The sequence below is a fragment of the Labrus mixtus genome, chromosome 19 (genome assembly GCF_963584025.1).
Source record: "Labrus mixtus chromosome 19, fLabMix1.1, whole genome shotgun sequence".
Taxonomy (NCBI): Eukaryota; Metazoa; Chordata; class Actinopteri; order Labriformes; family Labridae; genus Labrus; species Labrus mixtus.
The window spans coordinates 11,228,044-11,244,548 of NC_083630.1; the positions used below are offsets into that span (position 1 = coordinate 11,228,044).

At 39.4% G+C, this 16,505-nt stretch overlaps 1 protein-coding gene across 1 annotated transcript in view; it reads left to right on the forward strand.

Annotated features, from left to right (window-relative positions):
• The window catches only part of LOC132994269 (E3 ubiquitin-protein ligase HECW1), a 56,869-nt gene that overhangs the window by 2,122 nt on the left and 38,242 nt on the right, over nt 1–16,505 (forward strand). The window contains exons 3-5 of the mRNA XM_061064510.1: nt 3,715–3,809; nt 12,185–12,260; nt 15,049–15,218. Of these exons, the coding sequence (XP_060920493.1) occupies nt 3,715–3,809; nt 12,185–12,260; nt 15,049–15,218 (341 nt within the window). The remainder of the gene's footprint in view (nt 1–3,714; nt 3,810–12,184; nt 12,261–15,048; nt 15,219–16,505) is intronic.

The window sequence follows — 16,505 nt, forward strand, 5'->3', positions numbered from 1 at the left end:
TTTATCATCTTAAGCTGACAGTACTTTACTTGCTACGACATTAACTTCATCGCTGAAAATGAAACTCGTTAAGGATTGAAAACTAAATGAAAACATAAAACAAATGTTTGATGTCATGAAGTGGATATTACTCTGTACTTGTCTGCTGAGCTGTCTGAGCTGCTGGTTTTAGCTTTTACATTGACAGAAATGTCACATAGCAACTCCATGTGGTTGGTCAACTCTTGCTCTGCAATCAAACCTGAGCAATCAAGGTCCATTTGTTATATATGACAGCTCTAACACCAATCTATCAAACCGAACCAAACCGACAAATACATCTTTACCATCTTCTTCAACACATCTTTACCAGACAGGTTTGGTGTGAAAGGAGCCATAAGTCTATACAACGTGGTCAGATATAACTGGTAATAATTACACTACATTTCATTTCTGTCTCAAGTTTTAGAGCCAAGTGGTCTTTGCTGCGTTGCTTTTATACTCTCTCTTAAAGAACAAAGTGGATGGAGCCTGTAAGCCCTGTAGCTGTATCAGCATGAGATGTATCAGTCTCTGGCAAAGGAAAGGGGTTGCTTACAGAAGCACATTATTAGAGGGAGAGAGAGGGAGAGACTGGGAGCAGGGAGACAGTCACAAATGGTGCACCATCACTGCGTTTAGGGACATGGGGAATTGTGTTTATGGGTGAGGGACTCATGAATCAGAATAAATGTATGAGTGTGAATCTACCCAGGTGTTTCCTTTTAGTAACACCAGCCTCTATATTGCAGCTGAACTTGACGCTTTAATAGGACTGAGGCTGTTGTGTTTAACTGTTCCAAATTAGACTTATGAAACAGTGTAAAAACATGCGTGCTATTTTTTCAATATTTTATTTGTAGTTTTTGTGCATAGTAGAAATAACACAAGAACAGACGTAAGAAGTAAAAAAAAAAACAAACACAGCTCAGACATGTACATTTAAAAGTCTCTAAGAAGAGGTCTGTGGGGGTAACAAGGTGAGTTTTCACCCCACAGCAGCTTTGTCCAAGTGGGCAAGAAATTGATCAGATGTATGGAAGCGAATGGTGATCAGAATTGAAATGAAAAAGCAAATTTGAAAATTAAAACGCATTAACAGAAATGATTTTTAATTTTCAGAATTTATTTTTATTTGGAAATTATTATTATTTAAAAAAAAAAATATTACTAATTTATCTAATTTGCATATTAGTTTTCAACTTCAAATATGCACGTTCTTTGACTAAATCATATCATAATTCAAATGAAAATGCTCGCTCCAGCCTAATCTCTACATCTTCTTGCAACTCGAGCGTAGTTTTCAGAAAGTGAGGGAAGACTTTCAGTTACCTGTGAGTTTGGCAAGTCCAGCATCTGGATGAAATAGTTTATTATAGGCCTTAGAATACCAGTCAAATAATGAGGACCAAAATCCAGTGAGCAAAGGACAAGACCAGAAAGTGACCATTGCTATTGAAACTATAGAAACTAATATAAATGACACAGAAGATATTGAAACATCTCAAATAACCAATGTTTCCTTTCTTACATTAACAAGAACAACACAATGCAGTGATTACTCTTAAATACATTGAGATATATTCCCATTTAAATCTTAATACATTTTTTATTTACACTTTAAAAAATACTGCCATATGTATAGGACCTATTAAAATTGAAACACAAAGCTCTTCTTTTTTTAAGGTTCATTTTTATGCCTTTATTGTAGAGACAGGACAGTGGATAGAGTCAGAAAAAAGGTGCCACAGGTCGGATTTGAACCTGGGCCGCCCACTTGGAGGGCTAATACCTCCGTACATGGGGCGTGCACACTAACCACTAGGCTACCGGCACCTCACAAAGTCCTTCTTTATGTGCAGTTTGTGCAAAGTCATCATGTATTGAAAAAGCTTGTCTTTTTTGTATGTAATCCCGTAATTTAAAATGAAATGTTGTGTATTTTGGGAATGTATACAGAATCTCATAAAGTTAAATCACAATTATTTTTCACAGTCAGTTTTACACCTCTGTCCCACCATCTGCCTTGACCATCTCTCCTCAATTAATCATAAATCTTACATACAGCTGGGTTTATTCACACTGATCATAGTCCTGGAGGCAGTTACAATCATCATAACCTTACATGGTTAAAATCAGAATATCAACTGGCAGTTATGCTTCACAGCACTGTGGATACTTTTTTCATTTAGTCACCAGCATGGCCAATTGCAGGATCCTTGTATGTGTAACAACCCGCAGTTTTTAAGTATTTGCTCCCTGCCAACCCTTGAACTGTTTTCATAATGTGGGGGACTGAGAACTGAAGAAGCCTTTGGGAGGAGAGGTGAAACGTCCTCAAGATCTTCAACCAGTCCAGTTACCTTTGGATCAAGCTTCGAAGTTACCATGACCTGGATGACTGAGAACCTGCGTAGACATAATGTGGGTGTTATCGAATCACAAAGCTGTTAAGAGTAAAAGTGACTACATATCACCTCCCTCTTTGAGACATTTAAACTGCAGACACACTTGTGGACATTCGACCCCCTGCCGTGTCTTCTGCGTACCCCCCTCTGCCTGTCAAATTAACTGAGTGTGTCTGGCCAAACAAGCAGAAAAAAAACACAGCGCTTTAGTATGACCTTAATCTCCCTGTGTGTCACACAAGCCTTTTTCTTTTGTGCTCTACTTCCCCTTTTTCTGAAAGACCACTGCGTTCCAAAAATGATCGGTCACCTTTCAGCGTTCTGTAAAATCTTCACCAAAAAGGGAAGTAATTCGCTAATGCCATATTAATCATATAGTATTAAAAGTAAAAAATATGTTGGTTTATTTTCATCATTGTAGAGTTTAAACTCTTATTCTGTTCAGTAAATGATTTTAAAAACACTGTGTGTGTGTGTGTGTGTGTGTGTGTGTGTGTGTGTGTGTGTGTGTGTGTGTGTGTGTGTGTGTGTGTGTGTGTGTGTGTGTGTGTGTGTGTGTGTGTGTGTGTGTGTGTGTGTGTGTGTGTGTATATTAACTACTATAAGATAGTAGTAGTACCAAAGACCTGAAATATTCCATATACAGTATAACTCTAAACTTTGTAAGTGTACATAAAATCTTTACTTTCTACATACCTCACTATTTGTATATATTTTTTGTAGACTCACTCGTTGTATAATATGCAGATTCCATTTGAGTTAAATTTCTGTGCATGTAGTAAAACAATTGACCTGCAGAGCTATGAAGGTAAAACGCATTTGCAGAAATTTAACATCACACCCATTGGCTGATATCTGACATCAGTACTTCGCTTTTTTTCAAATGTCTTTATTTCGCAGGTATATTTTCATAGAGAATAGCAATCAGCATAGTCTAAACTTTAAATGGATTGTTTGAAGTGTTCAGTGAGGAAGTTTTCACCCTAACATCTGTCCTGATAGTAACAGTTACACCAGAAATCCTTGAGATTCTGCAGCTTTCTGAGGCTGTTCATCGCCTTTTAGGCTCTAAAATGGTGTTCTTTTGTACTCAAATAAATGTTGTTCATATAAACATGATAAGTGGTCGACAAGAAGAAATGTTGCTTGAGACTCATCCTGCATGATCTGACAGTCATGGTGTTGTTGCTTTTTTCAGACACAATTTGAAAAGCAGGTGCAGGAGATTCTTCGTTTGTGAAAGGGAACTAATTCTTAATTTCTCTCTCCATCTGTGTGTCCTCCTCAGCTGAGACCCAGGTCTGCTTCAGGTACTACCACGGCATCAGCGGGGCACTGAGGGCGACCACACCCAGTGTAACCATCAAGAAGGGCTCTCCACCCGTGAGTCTCTAAACACACACCATCTGCTTTGCAGTTGTAGCTCGTCTGGCTTACAGCTACTCCTGTAGTGGCTACACTGCACCTGCTTGTCTGTCCAGTGCAAATGGTTACACAATGAGATTTTGCAGAAAAGAGCTCTACATTTTGAGCATGCTCTCAGAGAAGCTGATCTCCTTTACTCTTATGATGCAGCATCAGATATTCAGAAATAATGAACACAAAGCTTAACAGTATAAGAAAGCTGCAGCTTTAGCGGCAGTGTGTTGGCTGAGGGGCCTGCAGCATCATTCATTTTAACAAAGACACCATCGTTGTTTGAATGTGAGGATTAAAGCCCATATTTCCTGAAAAAAAAAACTTTTGTAGTGATTGCTCTTAGTTGTTCCTAAAAAGGGACAGAAATCGTTGTGATTGCAAAGGGAAACAGAAAGTTGATATGCAAAGTTTAAACCTTGAATCCTTTCTCACCTACACAAAAATGATTATGACTTCAGCAGTAGGTGTGAATGTCAGATTGACACTTCATCTTCGTTGTTGTTCAGAAAGATCAGAAAGTTGCCAGGTAAATATCACACAGGTGTAAATGAGCTCTCACCTGTCGACATCCATTAAGGTTGCCATTAGGGGATTTCTCATTGACCTTTTAGCTCTTTTAACTTCATATGGAAATGTGTGTCTGTGTTGTTGCTAAGTACTTACTGAAATATGTGCCCACAGCGTTGACATTTAAACGTTGTAATGAATAAAATAGCGACCAAGTCAAAACAATGTTTGTGTCTGCTGGATAATCTTAAGAGCGGGTCAGTGCGGGTAAATAACGCGATGGTTTATACAGGTTTTAAGAACCGCCAACAGGTTACATTAATAACCTTCTACTTAAGATGTACAACTGTGGTGTACTGAACAAAAGCCATCGTGGCTTTGCTCACTGCCATCCTGGTTGCTTTGTTATGTTTCTTTACATGTCACATAAAAGTAAAGTGAGATAATATAGTAGTGGTAATCAGCTTCACTTTATGCCAAACTTGTCAAACGTCAAAAGAAAAGGAAAAAGATTGAAATCTGAATTGTAAGAAAAACAAAGAGAAGTTAACATGACTAATTTCAGGGATAAAAGTAAGAAAACATAAAAGCTATATAAAAAAATCACCATCCATATAGTGTGTACAAATAAAGAAATGAGCTATTGATGCCTTTTTTCTTTTTTGTTGCTGTAAATGTGTTTGTCTGCCGTAAAATTTTAGAATTTTTTAAGGTCACATATTATGTAAAATACACTTCACCATGGTTTTTCAAACACTTATATGTGCACCTAGTAGTCTGTCCAAAAACTTCACAATTATGAGAAAAGTCCATTCTCTCAATCAGGGTTCCCTCAATGACTTGGAAAGTGGTCACAAGAAAACAATCTGAAATTAGAGCCTTCTGATGAGCAGTAGTGGTACACATTTTTCATCAGCATCTCAAAATTGCTGTTGCCCTTCTAAAGCCTTTATCAGTCAGGACCTGTTATCACGAGGGTGTCCAGCTGTGCGATTGGATTTCACTGTTTGCCTTCACATTCTGCTGCTGTCGGCCCCTGGAAATGCTGATGGGCCCTGAACTTGATCTGTACTTGCTTCCTGAGGACAAAGGCATAAAAATAACTGCCATGGGAAGGGAGTCAGGGAGGGAGGGACTAGTAGAGATAGCAGGAAAGAGTCTAGTCAAGGTAAATCATTCAGGTTTTTTGAAGGCAAGAGGAGGAAATTACCAGGTGGAGCTGCGGAAAGCTGATAAACAACAGGAGACAGAGGTGGGGAGGAGAGTGTAGGGGAGATGGACAGACTTGACAGTAGCGGGGGAAGATTTGCCTTCTTTGCCTGTAGTTACTGTAGCAGGTCAGAACTCAGACGTCGCACACAGAGAAGATCCAGCATTTGATTTTGTATGTGTGTGATGGACGGCATGTGTCTCCAGCTGGGATTACTGTCTCCCAGTCATCCTGAGAGAAGAAGCGGGTGGAGGACGAGGCTCAGCTGGATAGCCTGGGTAACCATAAATATTCTCTCTGTACATGTCTTTTATTTCATAATGTGTACTCCTTTGAGAAGTCACTAGTTGTCTGCCTTTTATCTCATCTTCCTGCAGCATTTGGTTGTGAAACAGAAATGATAAGTAACTTAAAAAACTTAAAGTGAAGTTAAACATTTGAAGTAAAAAAAAATCCATGATAATTAACAGCAGCTTGATATTTCCTTGTAAAATTTGATGTTACGCTAATGACATACTGGTGGTGTGTAAAGCCTTTCATTTGCTCTACAGTGTGTATAGGTCTCATTTTGTTATGTTTTAATGATTATATAAAATTATTAATTAAATACAAATTGACTAATTGAAGAAGTTCTTGAATATTTTGCTGAATTTTAAGTAGGGCCCTGAGTGATATGGAATTTTTTGGCCCGATACTCAAATGGATATTAAGGGTTTAAAAAATCTGATACCGAAACATTGGCCAATATATCGTTCTTGGTTCTATCTTCAATCTGTAGAGATAGATATACAAATGTATTGCCTTGATCCCTTCAATGCAGTTCTCAAAAACTTCTGTAAAAGATATTTAATGAAGACAAGATGGTCACTCAACTGGAAAGTGACTGTGCATGGCTGGCATCACCGCTTAAGACTTGAGAGTGATAATGTTTGTTGTAATCCATAAAGCACACTCTGCTGGTGAAAATGAACTACTAGTGTAATACAACGATACTTAAATGAAATGCTTTTCGACTGATGTATAAATCTAGTAATATCGGCACAGGGATAAAATTAGCCAATACTGATATTCACTTGATATGCTAAAATCAGCAGATATTATCGGCAGGCCGATTAATCGGTCCGGCTCCAATTTTAAGCTGAATCTAAGAGTGACTTCGGAATATTTAAAGAGCCCATATTATGCCCTTTTTGGGGTTTGTATATTTAATCTATGTACCTACTTTTGTACGTTCACAATAGCTAAAGTTCGAAAAAAGCACTGACAAATTTTTATCGAGGGGGGCTAGAACCGAGCGTGCAGCTAATGCTACAGCTAACAGGAGGACGTAGGAGAAGCCGCGTTTCCGCAGACTTGAATTTTTGCACATACAGTAGATGTGCCTAAACATGCACAGAACACTTGGAAAACACACTAAAGAGCATATAAAACCAGAAAAAGCATAATATGACCCCTTTAAAGTCTAGTTGTTGAAAACTGTTGGAGTCCAGATGTGGTTAGTTTAGCATAGAGTCTCGAAGAAGGAAAAAAAGCTAGCCTATGCTGCTTCAATCTGAAAATCAATATCCATCAACATCTCTAAAGTTAATTAGATTATTATGTTAATTAATTATTATTTTAAAGAAGTAAATGTAAAAAAAAAACAAGTGCACTGTGGACACTGTGTATCACAGAGCATTGATGTTGAATGAATAAATTTAAGTTTTAAATCCCTCACCCGTCACTACTAGGATCTTTGTCCATACTGTACGTATAGACTTAAACACTGTCATATTCTTGTTCACAAATCTATTTTAGGTCTACTTCCTTCCAACCTTCTGACCTAGGCTTGGGTGGTATCACGGCTTTAAGGTATACCAGGGTATTTAGAAATCCCAATGGTATGACTTTTAATCCCTTCAAAATACAAACGCTACTTTTTCTGTTAAACTGACGCAAATAAAATATATTGAGGTGAGGGGTTGTAGTACACAACACGTGCCAGCAGGGGTCAAGTCCTATGTGGACGCCCGTTACCATGGCCACTATGACTGCACTGTCAAGGAGACAAAAAGGGAGGTCGAGACAGAGCTGATAGCATTGGGAAGGTAAACGGGCAAAGCTAACATCAGAGTGGAGGAGGGAGACTTTTTCACATCTTTTCTTCCTCATGAGGTCATAATCATGCATTTACAGAAAACAGTGGTATATTGTTCCATAAATAGACCTTGTGGAGTGCTCTTTTGATTGAAAGAGTCCTATGTTAAAGTAAAAGACTGACCAGCGGAGTCAGGCAGAGAGCTCGCAAGCTAGTGGTCTGTACTTGACAACTTTAACTGCAGGGTTTTTTTGTTTTGTTTTTACAAAACTTTATTTATTTTATTTTTAGAAATACCGTCATATCCGTTTACCCTGGTAAAATGGCAAGACGCTATGAAAGTATGAAGAAATTGATAGCGCCCAAGCCTATTCTGACCTACATCAGAAGAGCCCAGGAATGTATAATAATCTGTCTCAGGATTATTTTCTTACTGTCTGCACCAGAGGTCAGAACTGAACCAGGAAAAAAAGCCAATTAAGTTTGCTGCTCCCTTTACTTGGAACGAGATACAAAAAGAAGTGGTGATTTAACAAGCTGCTCTCATTGGATGCTTTGAAGCGGATGTTAAATGACTGTCAGGCGGACACATCTGGCTGTAGATGTTCTGCCTGATGTATTTATGATTGTAGTCGATCGTGAAAATATTTGCTGTTTGACATGTTATTTAATGTCTTGAATGTATTCATCAGTCTAATTTCATGTATGTATGTTTGATTGCTAGCTGTTTTGTCCGACGCTCTGTTACCTTAGCTGCTGGCAAGCGGCAACCTTGAGTGTTGAAAAATGACGCCAATGCGGAAATGCAAAATCGTAGTGCAGTGCTGCTTTTATGCAGTTCTTGGAGTTTCCAGTTGAGGCTGGCTGCAGAAGCACAGGAAGTTACACCATGCCAAGAAATTAACATGTTCAAAAAAAACGAAATTGATCTGATGAGCTCATGTCTATTGGCATACAGGTGAATTTTAATAAAGTACATGTATGCCAACAGAGACATGAGCTAATCAGACCAATTTCTAACCAACTTTTTGACCACTCATTTGTTTTGATTTGATGAAAGATAAGCGTTATTCACAATGAGGCGTGTAGCTGACCAGACTGACAGGCGGGTGCAGTGTAACGGTTTGTCAAGAGGCTTAAACCCCGCCTCAGCTCCAGCTCTCAGCCTGTTGTTAGGTTGACTGAAAGTTAGGCTGAGACAACATTTTCCAATATACAGTATAAGGAAGGATGATGCCACAGAGTTGGGGCTAAAGCAGTACAGACACACTGTTTGCTCTGCAGTCCAGAACCTCCTGTGTGTGTTTTGTCAATAAGACGGTGCCTTTTTGATTCATCTGCTCTCGTTAATCGGGCGCAAAGCCACGCAACTGCTCCAAGTGGTTAAGGTCACTAGTCCTCTAAGTCTTAAGAAGCCCTGGGATCGATTAAAAATACGGTAAACACCCTTACACCGAGGTGGAGGCCTAGGTGTATGTGGTCTGTTACCAGATGTGGATCCACTATGTGAATGTAGCCTGAATCTTTCAGGCTTGTCATGAAGCTTTTATATAGAAATCTCCCTCTTCTTGCATCATTTAAGATTCTTGCAGCAAAGGAATTGTACATACTGTCCCTTCAAGGAGCCGGAGTATTTGGTCTGTCTCTGCTTTCTGCTGGGCGACGTCGGTTATATAAAGAGTGGTGCAGATGGATAAGGAAGTCATTCAGTTTATCTGTGAGATTAGGATCATTGAGGAGACCCGCGCTGGCACTTTTCTCTCTGAGTCTTCTCAGCAAGGCAGATAAGGATCTCATTATAATGAATTGGTCCAAACATCTGTCATTTCCTTTATCCCTTTCTCGTGGTGTTTCCACTGCCAGTTATTTTTTTGTCTCAGTCATTGCATAAAGCATTCAGTGCTCATACGGAATTTTGCAAGGAAATACGGCAGTATTTTTATAGAACCTGTCAAACTGGTTGTTAATTTGGTCCTACATCGCCTCCATGCATCATACTGCTTTTGCTTTGAATGTTTGTAGATTTACCAGTGTGTCTAAGATGACTGTAATGTTTTAGTATCTGTGAAATATTTAGCACTGCATGGTGAGTGCAGTGATTAGTACTGTTGCCTCACAGCAAGGGGGTTCCTGGGTCTAATCCCTATCAGAAAGGAGCCTCTCCGTGTAGAGTTTGCATGTTCTCACCATGCACGTGTGGGTTCTCTCCGGGTACACTGGCTTCTTCCCACAGTCCAAAGGCATGCTCGTTAGGTTAGCTGGTGACATTTCCCTTTGGTGTGAATGTGTGTCTGTCTCTATATGTCTGTCCTGTGATTAAATGGCGACCAGTCCAGGGTGTACCCCCATCTCTCGCTCAATGACAGCTGGGATCAGTTCCATCTGGAAAATCATGCTAATTATGCAGTATTAATGTTTTCATTTACTGGAAGGATTTTATGTTTGTATTTATAATAGTTGAGTTAATAGTATAATGGTCAATCGTTTCTTCTACCCACACCATCAAGTCAAAACATCCTGTTAATAGAATTTTGTTCCATGACAAAGTATTGTAGGACTGAGATTGGACAGCAATGCTTGCAGCTCTGTGAGTCTCTAAAAAGGACGATAACATTAATGTCATGTTGATGTTTTGTTTTGGTGGTATAATATTGGCCAGTGTCCTCATCTTAAATTAGCATTAAAGTGTACTAACATTTGCCAATTCACAATGGTCAAAAAAGAATGTCTAGGTTTTACAACCTCCTTGAAACTGATTTAAGATTATATTGCAAAAGTTATTAGGTACGTTTAATGACAATCCATCTTGTAATTTTTAGAACATTTATGGAAGCACTAGAATTTTCCACCTCATGGTGGAGCAAGATGAAATGTCAGCTCACCTCAAGGCAGAGTATTCATCACCAGGGAACCATGAATATCTCTAATTTCACAATTCATCTAATAAATGTCAAGACTTCACTCCAAACTACAACCAAGAGATGCTACAGCCAAAGTCTAAATACCCAGTGTTGATGTTAGATTTTGCTTCCTGGCATAAATAAAGTTATAGAGTCCTAGTTTACAGGACAAAAATGACTAGAGTTGTAGTTTCTAGACCCTTAAGACACTCTACAATTTTCTGGTAATGGAAGATTTCTGTCAGTCTTAATTTTCTTTTTTTAAAGATATTTTTTGGGCCATTTTTGCTTTTATTGGATACTACAGCTACAGAGAGTAGCTGTAGTTGTTAAAAAGGTGGGTTTTTAGGGCCCTTTTAAAAGCACCAGCAGTCTGTGGAGCCCTCAGCTGCTCGGGGAGAACGTTCCACAGAATGGGAGCAGAGGAGCAGAAGGCCCGGTCACCCATGGTGTGGAGTTTAGTCCCGGGGGGAAGGAGGAGGTTGGTGTTTCCAGAGCGGAGGCTTCGTGTGGAGGATTGTGGGGTGAGGAGTTCTTTGAGATAGAGGGGGGCATTTCCATGGGTGCACTGGTAGGTGAGAAGGGTGACTTTGTATTTGAATCCTGAATGAAATAGGGAGCCAGTGTAGTGTCTGAAGGATGGGTGTGATGTGTTCATATTTACGCAATAATATTCTTAAAACAGAATGCTAGTGTGCTAATGTTTGCACAATTAGTCACATGGGCATGATGGTTGACTTAAAGTCTGTAGACATAACAAAAAATATTATATCTGATATAAAATTGTTAAGAGCTTTTTTTTTATGCCAACGCCAGTTATCTTTTAAAGCAGGTACCTGTACGTTTTTGGTTGATTCGATTTGCCTTAAACTAATTGATTTGTTTTTAGTAATGCCATGACATTTCCTTTAACACCATCCTTAGGACATTAGTTTTCAGCTCGAACCTTTAGAATGTAAAAGGCTCCAAAAACACTGGTTTGTTTTAGTTATATGGAAAAAGGGTGTACTGACACAAAATTCAGATGGAGATTGTGAAACTCAAAAATAATATCTCTTTAAGTTTAATAGTCCATTACATTATTTTTACATTTTGTTTGTTAATATTTGACAGATTTCAGAATTGAAGCGCCATTGCACAAAACATTATCACTGTATGGTGGGGATGACAACACAGCAGTACTGTATTTACACTCTTCTCCACTTCCTCCTTCTCTCATCAGCTTTTCTGTCTCTCTCCCCTCTTCCCCCATGATCCTCCTCTTCCTGGCTGTAGAATCAATGTCAGGATAATGAAGACAGAGTATTGATTCCAGGACGCTTTCAGGCTGCATGAAAATGGAGCTTCAAAAAAGGACGTGTTGAAACGAGATTTGCCTTTGGTTTCTCCACCAAAATACATGTGCATCTTTGTCTTTTGGAAGGATATTAAAAAACCGTGTACTGTACACATTGTTAATTTTATGCTTGAAAAACATTCATAGATGGCTGCGCTGACCTATTTTTGCTCGTGGGCATCATTAAAGTTTCATCTTCCAACAAAGGAAAGATAACTCTGGTGTAGAAGAGGAGTAAGAACTGAGCAAGTTTTTCATGTTCCTTTCATTTAAGGCTGCTTCCCAACTCATGTCTATTTGTGTCCTCAGGTGTTGAAGCCTGTGGTTAGTCCTGAAGTCAACCATGGACTGGGCAACAGGAGACTCATTAACTTTTCCCTGTCAGGTAGGTAATCAACATCTGTCTGTATCCCTCCATCCAATCCCATCTTCTTTTTTTCCACAGCACTCAGAACACGTTAATCAATGCATTCACATGCTCTGTCCTCATCCGACCCCTTTCCTTGACCTACAGCTCTTTCTGTCAATGTCTGTTGTTTCAGTGTTGTCTCTCAAAAAGCAGTTGTGTGCTCAAATCAATACCAGCTGGGTAATTATGAACTCTTAACCAGGGGTTTTCAATATCAACCCTAACCCTTCCATCAGACAAAACCATGTTTCCATGGACTCAGTGATTTACACAGACCCTTTTTATACCCTGTAATTGTTTACATTTTGGCAAATTAGAAGTTAGCACAAATAGCAATAGCTAAATGAGTTATAAAGGTTTTTGATTTTGGAGAACAAATAATGAGGAAACAGTTGTTTCATTTACAAGTTTGGAAAAAGAGAAAATGTGCGATGTCTTTGGCGGTTAAACTCCATCGTGATGTCTTCATGTACTCGGAAGCGGAGGTGAGGCCGACAGCAGGATAGGATACCCACCTGAAGGAGTCTGGACACTGGTGGTGGCAGTGGTGGTGGAAGTATGTAGGATGTGATGAGAAGTGGACTGAAGAGGAGCTGGTCAGGAACACTGTTCATATGGAATGGAGGTGAGGGGTGATGACAAACTCACAACGACAGAGAGAGGAACAGATTTTCTTTTTAAATATGACAGCAGCAGGATGATTGGTTGATAGCGGTTGTGACAGAATCCGGTTTGTTAAATACTTAAAGAGTAAACGCCTCCAATCAGCTCGGTGCAGATGATTGTCCGTCCGCCCTGAGCCAGAGACTTCATGGGGGAGACGACCTGGGAGCAGGATGCGCTGTCCAGACCACTGGGAAGAGATAGGATAGGATAGGATAGGATAATACTTTATTGATCCCCAGAGGGGAAATTCGGGTGTTACAGCAGCACAGACAAGAAGCTCGAAAATACAAAATACACATTAAACAGAATAAATAAAAATAAAATAAAATAAAATAAAAATAAAAATAAGAATAAAATATAAAATAAAATAAAATAAAAATAAATAAAAAATAAAAAACAAGGGGTATATACAAGTACAAAATGAATGAATGAATGAATGAATGAAGTTAGCAGGGGGGAATTGAGAATTGAGACAGTATTTACAGAGAATGACAAGATAAAGTGACTGTGATTAAAGTGACTCTGTGTGATAAATAGCAGAAAGTGACTCTGTGTGATAAATAGCAGATGCAGGAAGGGAACAAAAATCAACACAGATATTTATTTTGATCCATAAAAAGAAATACAATTCAAATTAGGCGGGTAATTATTAACCAATTGGCTTATCGAAGAACATGACAGGAGGATTGTTGACCAGCTCAAGGGCTGTGGTGCGTCTCAGATGATCACCTGAGCAGGAAGACAGAGGGAGAGTGACATGAATTCATGATGACTAACGGATGAAGGTATAAATGTATGAGTATGAAACCGTCTTTCTGCCTGAACTTACACTGACCTTCATTTGCAGTTATACATACTACTGCAAAATACCCAATTAGGATTCTTAGACAAGTTCTGCAGTTATAAAACATGTGATTTTTATATCATACTTTCAGATCAAAAAAATCATACTGATGTCTGTCTGTCCAGGTCCGGCGCAGTGTTATGCAGAAGCTTAAATACTTTCGCTGCCTTTATCGACGGTGTCAGTCGAAGTCACTGCTGCTGCCACTTATGTTCATAAGTAGTCAAATCAGCATTGTTATAAGTCACTTCCTGTTGTTTTCAGAATAAAAGCACGCACCTGTCCCTTTCACCTCACAGGGTATCTTGTCTAACACCTCTTATTTCACACCTTCCCTTCAACCTCAAAAATCTGCCAGGAGTCTTTGACATTGCTTTGTACATGCCTGTAAAGTATGAAAAAACATCATGTTGTCTTGAAGGCCCCGATATAGATATGAAACAATTGAAATTCTCTCTTGGCAGCGTAACGAATTCAACTTTTTTTCCCCTTCTGATCATGACATATATCACGTATACGTATTTTGCCCACTGCCCAGACCAACTTAAACACACTTTTCGTCCTTTAAGCGTCACCAACATTCCCTATCCGTTATTATTGACCTGCTGTAATTCTTTTTAACCACAGACATTGATTAAATAATCCGTGTCTCTGTTCCAATCAACCTTTCTGTAATTAAAAGAACAGAGTCGTAAAAAGCTTGCCTCCGTGCTTGGCAGTAAAGTTAGCTTACTATTTCCTTTCCAGACACTGTATCTAGAGCTGGCTTTGAGCATGTTAGCTCTTAGCGTGGGAACATCCGCAAAACTGGACCCGTTCTTCACTCCTACCTCAGCCTGCACGCTAGTACACAGCGAGACAATTTCTCTGTTTGTACTACATTACATTCAATGTACAGTTATGGGGTTTTCTACCAAAAATATTTGATTTGTCCCTTTAAATTCAGCTCCAATTAATCCAAGAGGAAACAAACTATACAATGAAATAAACTCTGAAAAGATCAACTCATGACATACTTTCAGATCGCTGTCATTGGACTTTCTCTTGTTCCAATTCCTAGAGATATAGAAACATTTTCTTACTGTTTTCATACCCAGTCCAACCAAAAAATACAGCAAAAAATCGTCTTATGATGAATTTAGTTTAGTTGAACGAGTGACAAAAGCTGTTTCTCTATTGGTCTGAATCTTGGTCAGTTTGCGAGTACAACAGAAAACAAACGACCCTCTACTTCTTTGCCTTCATCTAATGCAGACCTCCAGGCAGTCAGCTTGAAGAAGGGGATGTTCTTCAATCCGGACCCCTACCTGAAGCTCTCCATCCAGCCGGGAAAGCACAGCATCTTCCCCTCGCTGCCACACCACGGCCAGGAGAAACGCTCCGGGGTGGTCTGCAACACAGTCAACCCTCAGTGGAGCACAGAGGTACACACACACACACACACACACACACACACACAAACGTGCAAAAGGAAAAACAAAACAGCAGCAGCAGTGGGGTGATAGATTTCCAAGCTATATTTAGACATTTAAATAGTTGAAACTCTATTACCTGTGCCCACAATGTTTCCTGTGTCATCGATGTCCTTGGCTCTGCTTATAAGTCTCCAGCTGTTGTTGTCCAAGTGGAGAAGAGTTTCACCTTGAACATCTCCGTCTCCCTTTGGAAAAAACGGAATTAGGAATGAGTTCTGATGAAAGATGGATGTCTGAATAATGTGCACATGTACAGTCTCCAGAATGTAGACAATGATTGTGTCTGGCTTTAAAGAGAAAAATGAAAGCAGAGACACAGTAGAATGTTCAAAGCACCCTGAGGTCTCATCTGTTGCAATTTTTGATGCATAAATAATAATAATTTATACTTTCTTGATCCCGTGAGGGGAAATTCGTTTTTTACACTCTGTCTAGTTAACATGCTACACAAACATGCACGAACAGGATCCTATGGACATGCACTAATGGAGGGGTCTCAGAGTGAGGGGGCTGCCCACAGCAGGGGGGGCGGGGTTGGGTGCCTTGCTCAAGGGCACCTTGGCAGTGCTCAGGAGGTGGCCTGGCACCTCTCCAGCTATCAGACCAGTTTCCGGACTTGATCCGTGCCGGGACTTGAACCAGCGACCCTCTGATTCCCAGCCCAAGTCCCTACAGACTGAGCTACTGCCGCCCACATGATAAAGGTATCATGGTTGGTGTTGTTCTCGTCTAACTCAAGGTCAGCAGTAAACGCATCTTATATCTGTTAATACTTAATACTGTTAAAGTCTGTTCTAGTACTCACACACAATGGTTCATATCACTTTGCTCTGCAGACTTAATTATCTTGATGGATTCAGCTTGAGACAAGCAGATAAAATGCTTTTTAACATTGAAAAAAAAAAACAAGCCTGATGCTTATGAAAAACTTTAAGATGAATGTTTAACTTTAGAGGTGAAGACCAAAGAGATCCTTTTATGCATGGGTAGAAAGCAAACAGTGGTCTTGACAATCAACGTAGCTTTTTAGTTTGGTATTTGTTTCATTTGTTGGATTTTTAATAGACTCAATCTTGCTAGAAAACTTCAATCTCTAATGGCAATCCTCCAAAGCAGGAGGTAATTGGGTTCTCCTTAGGTTTCAGCTGTTCACAGAGATGATGATTGTAATCCATGAAAATCGTGTTTGCTTTGTAGAAAACAAGATCAGCCAATTGATTTTCTCATTTTGCAACT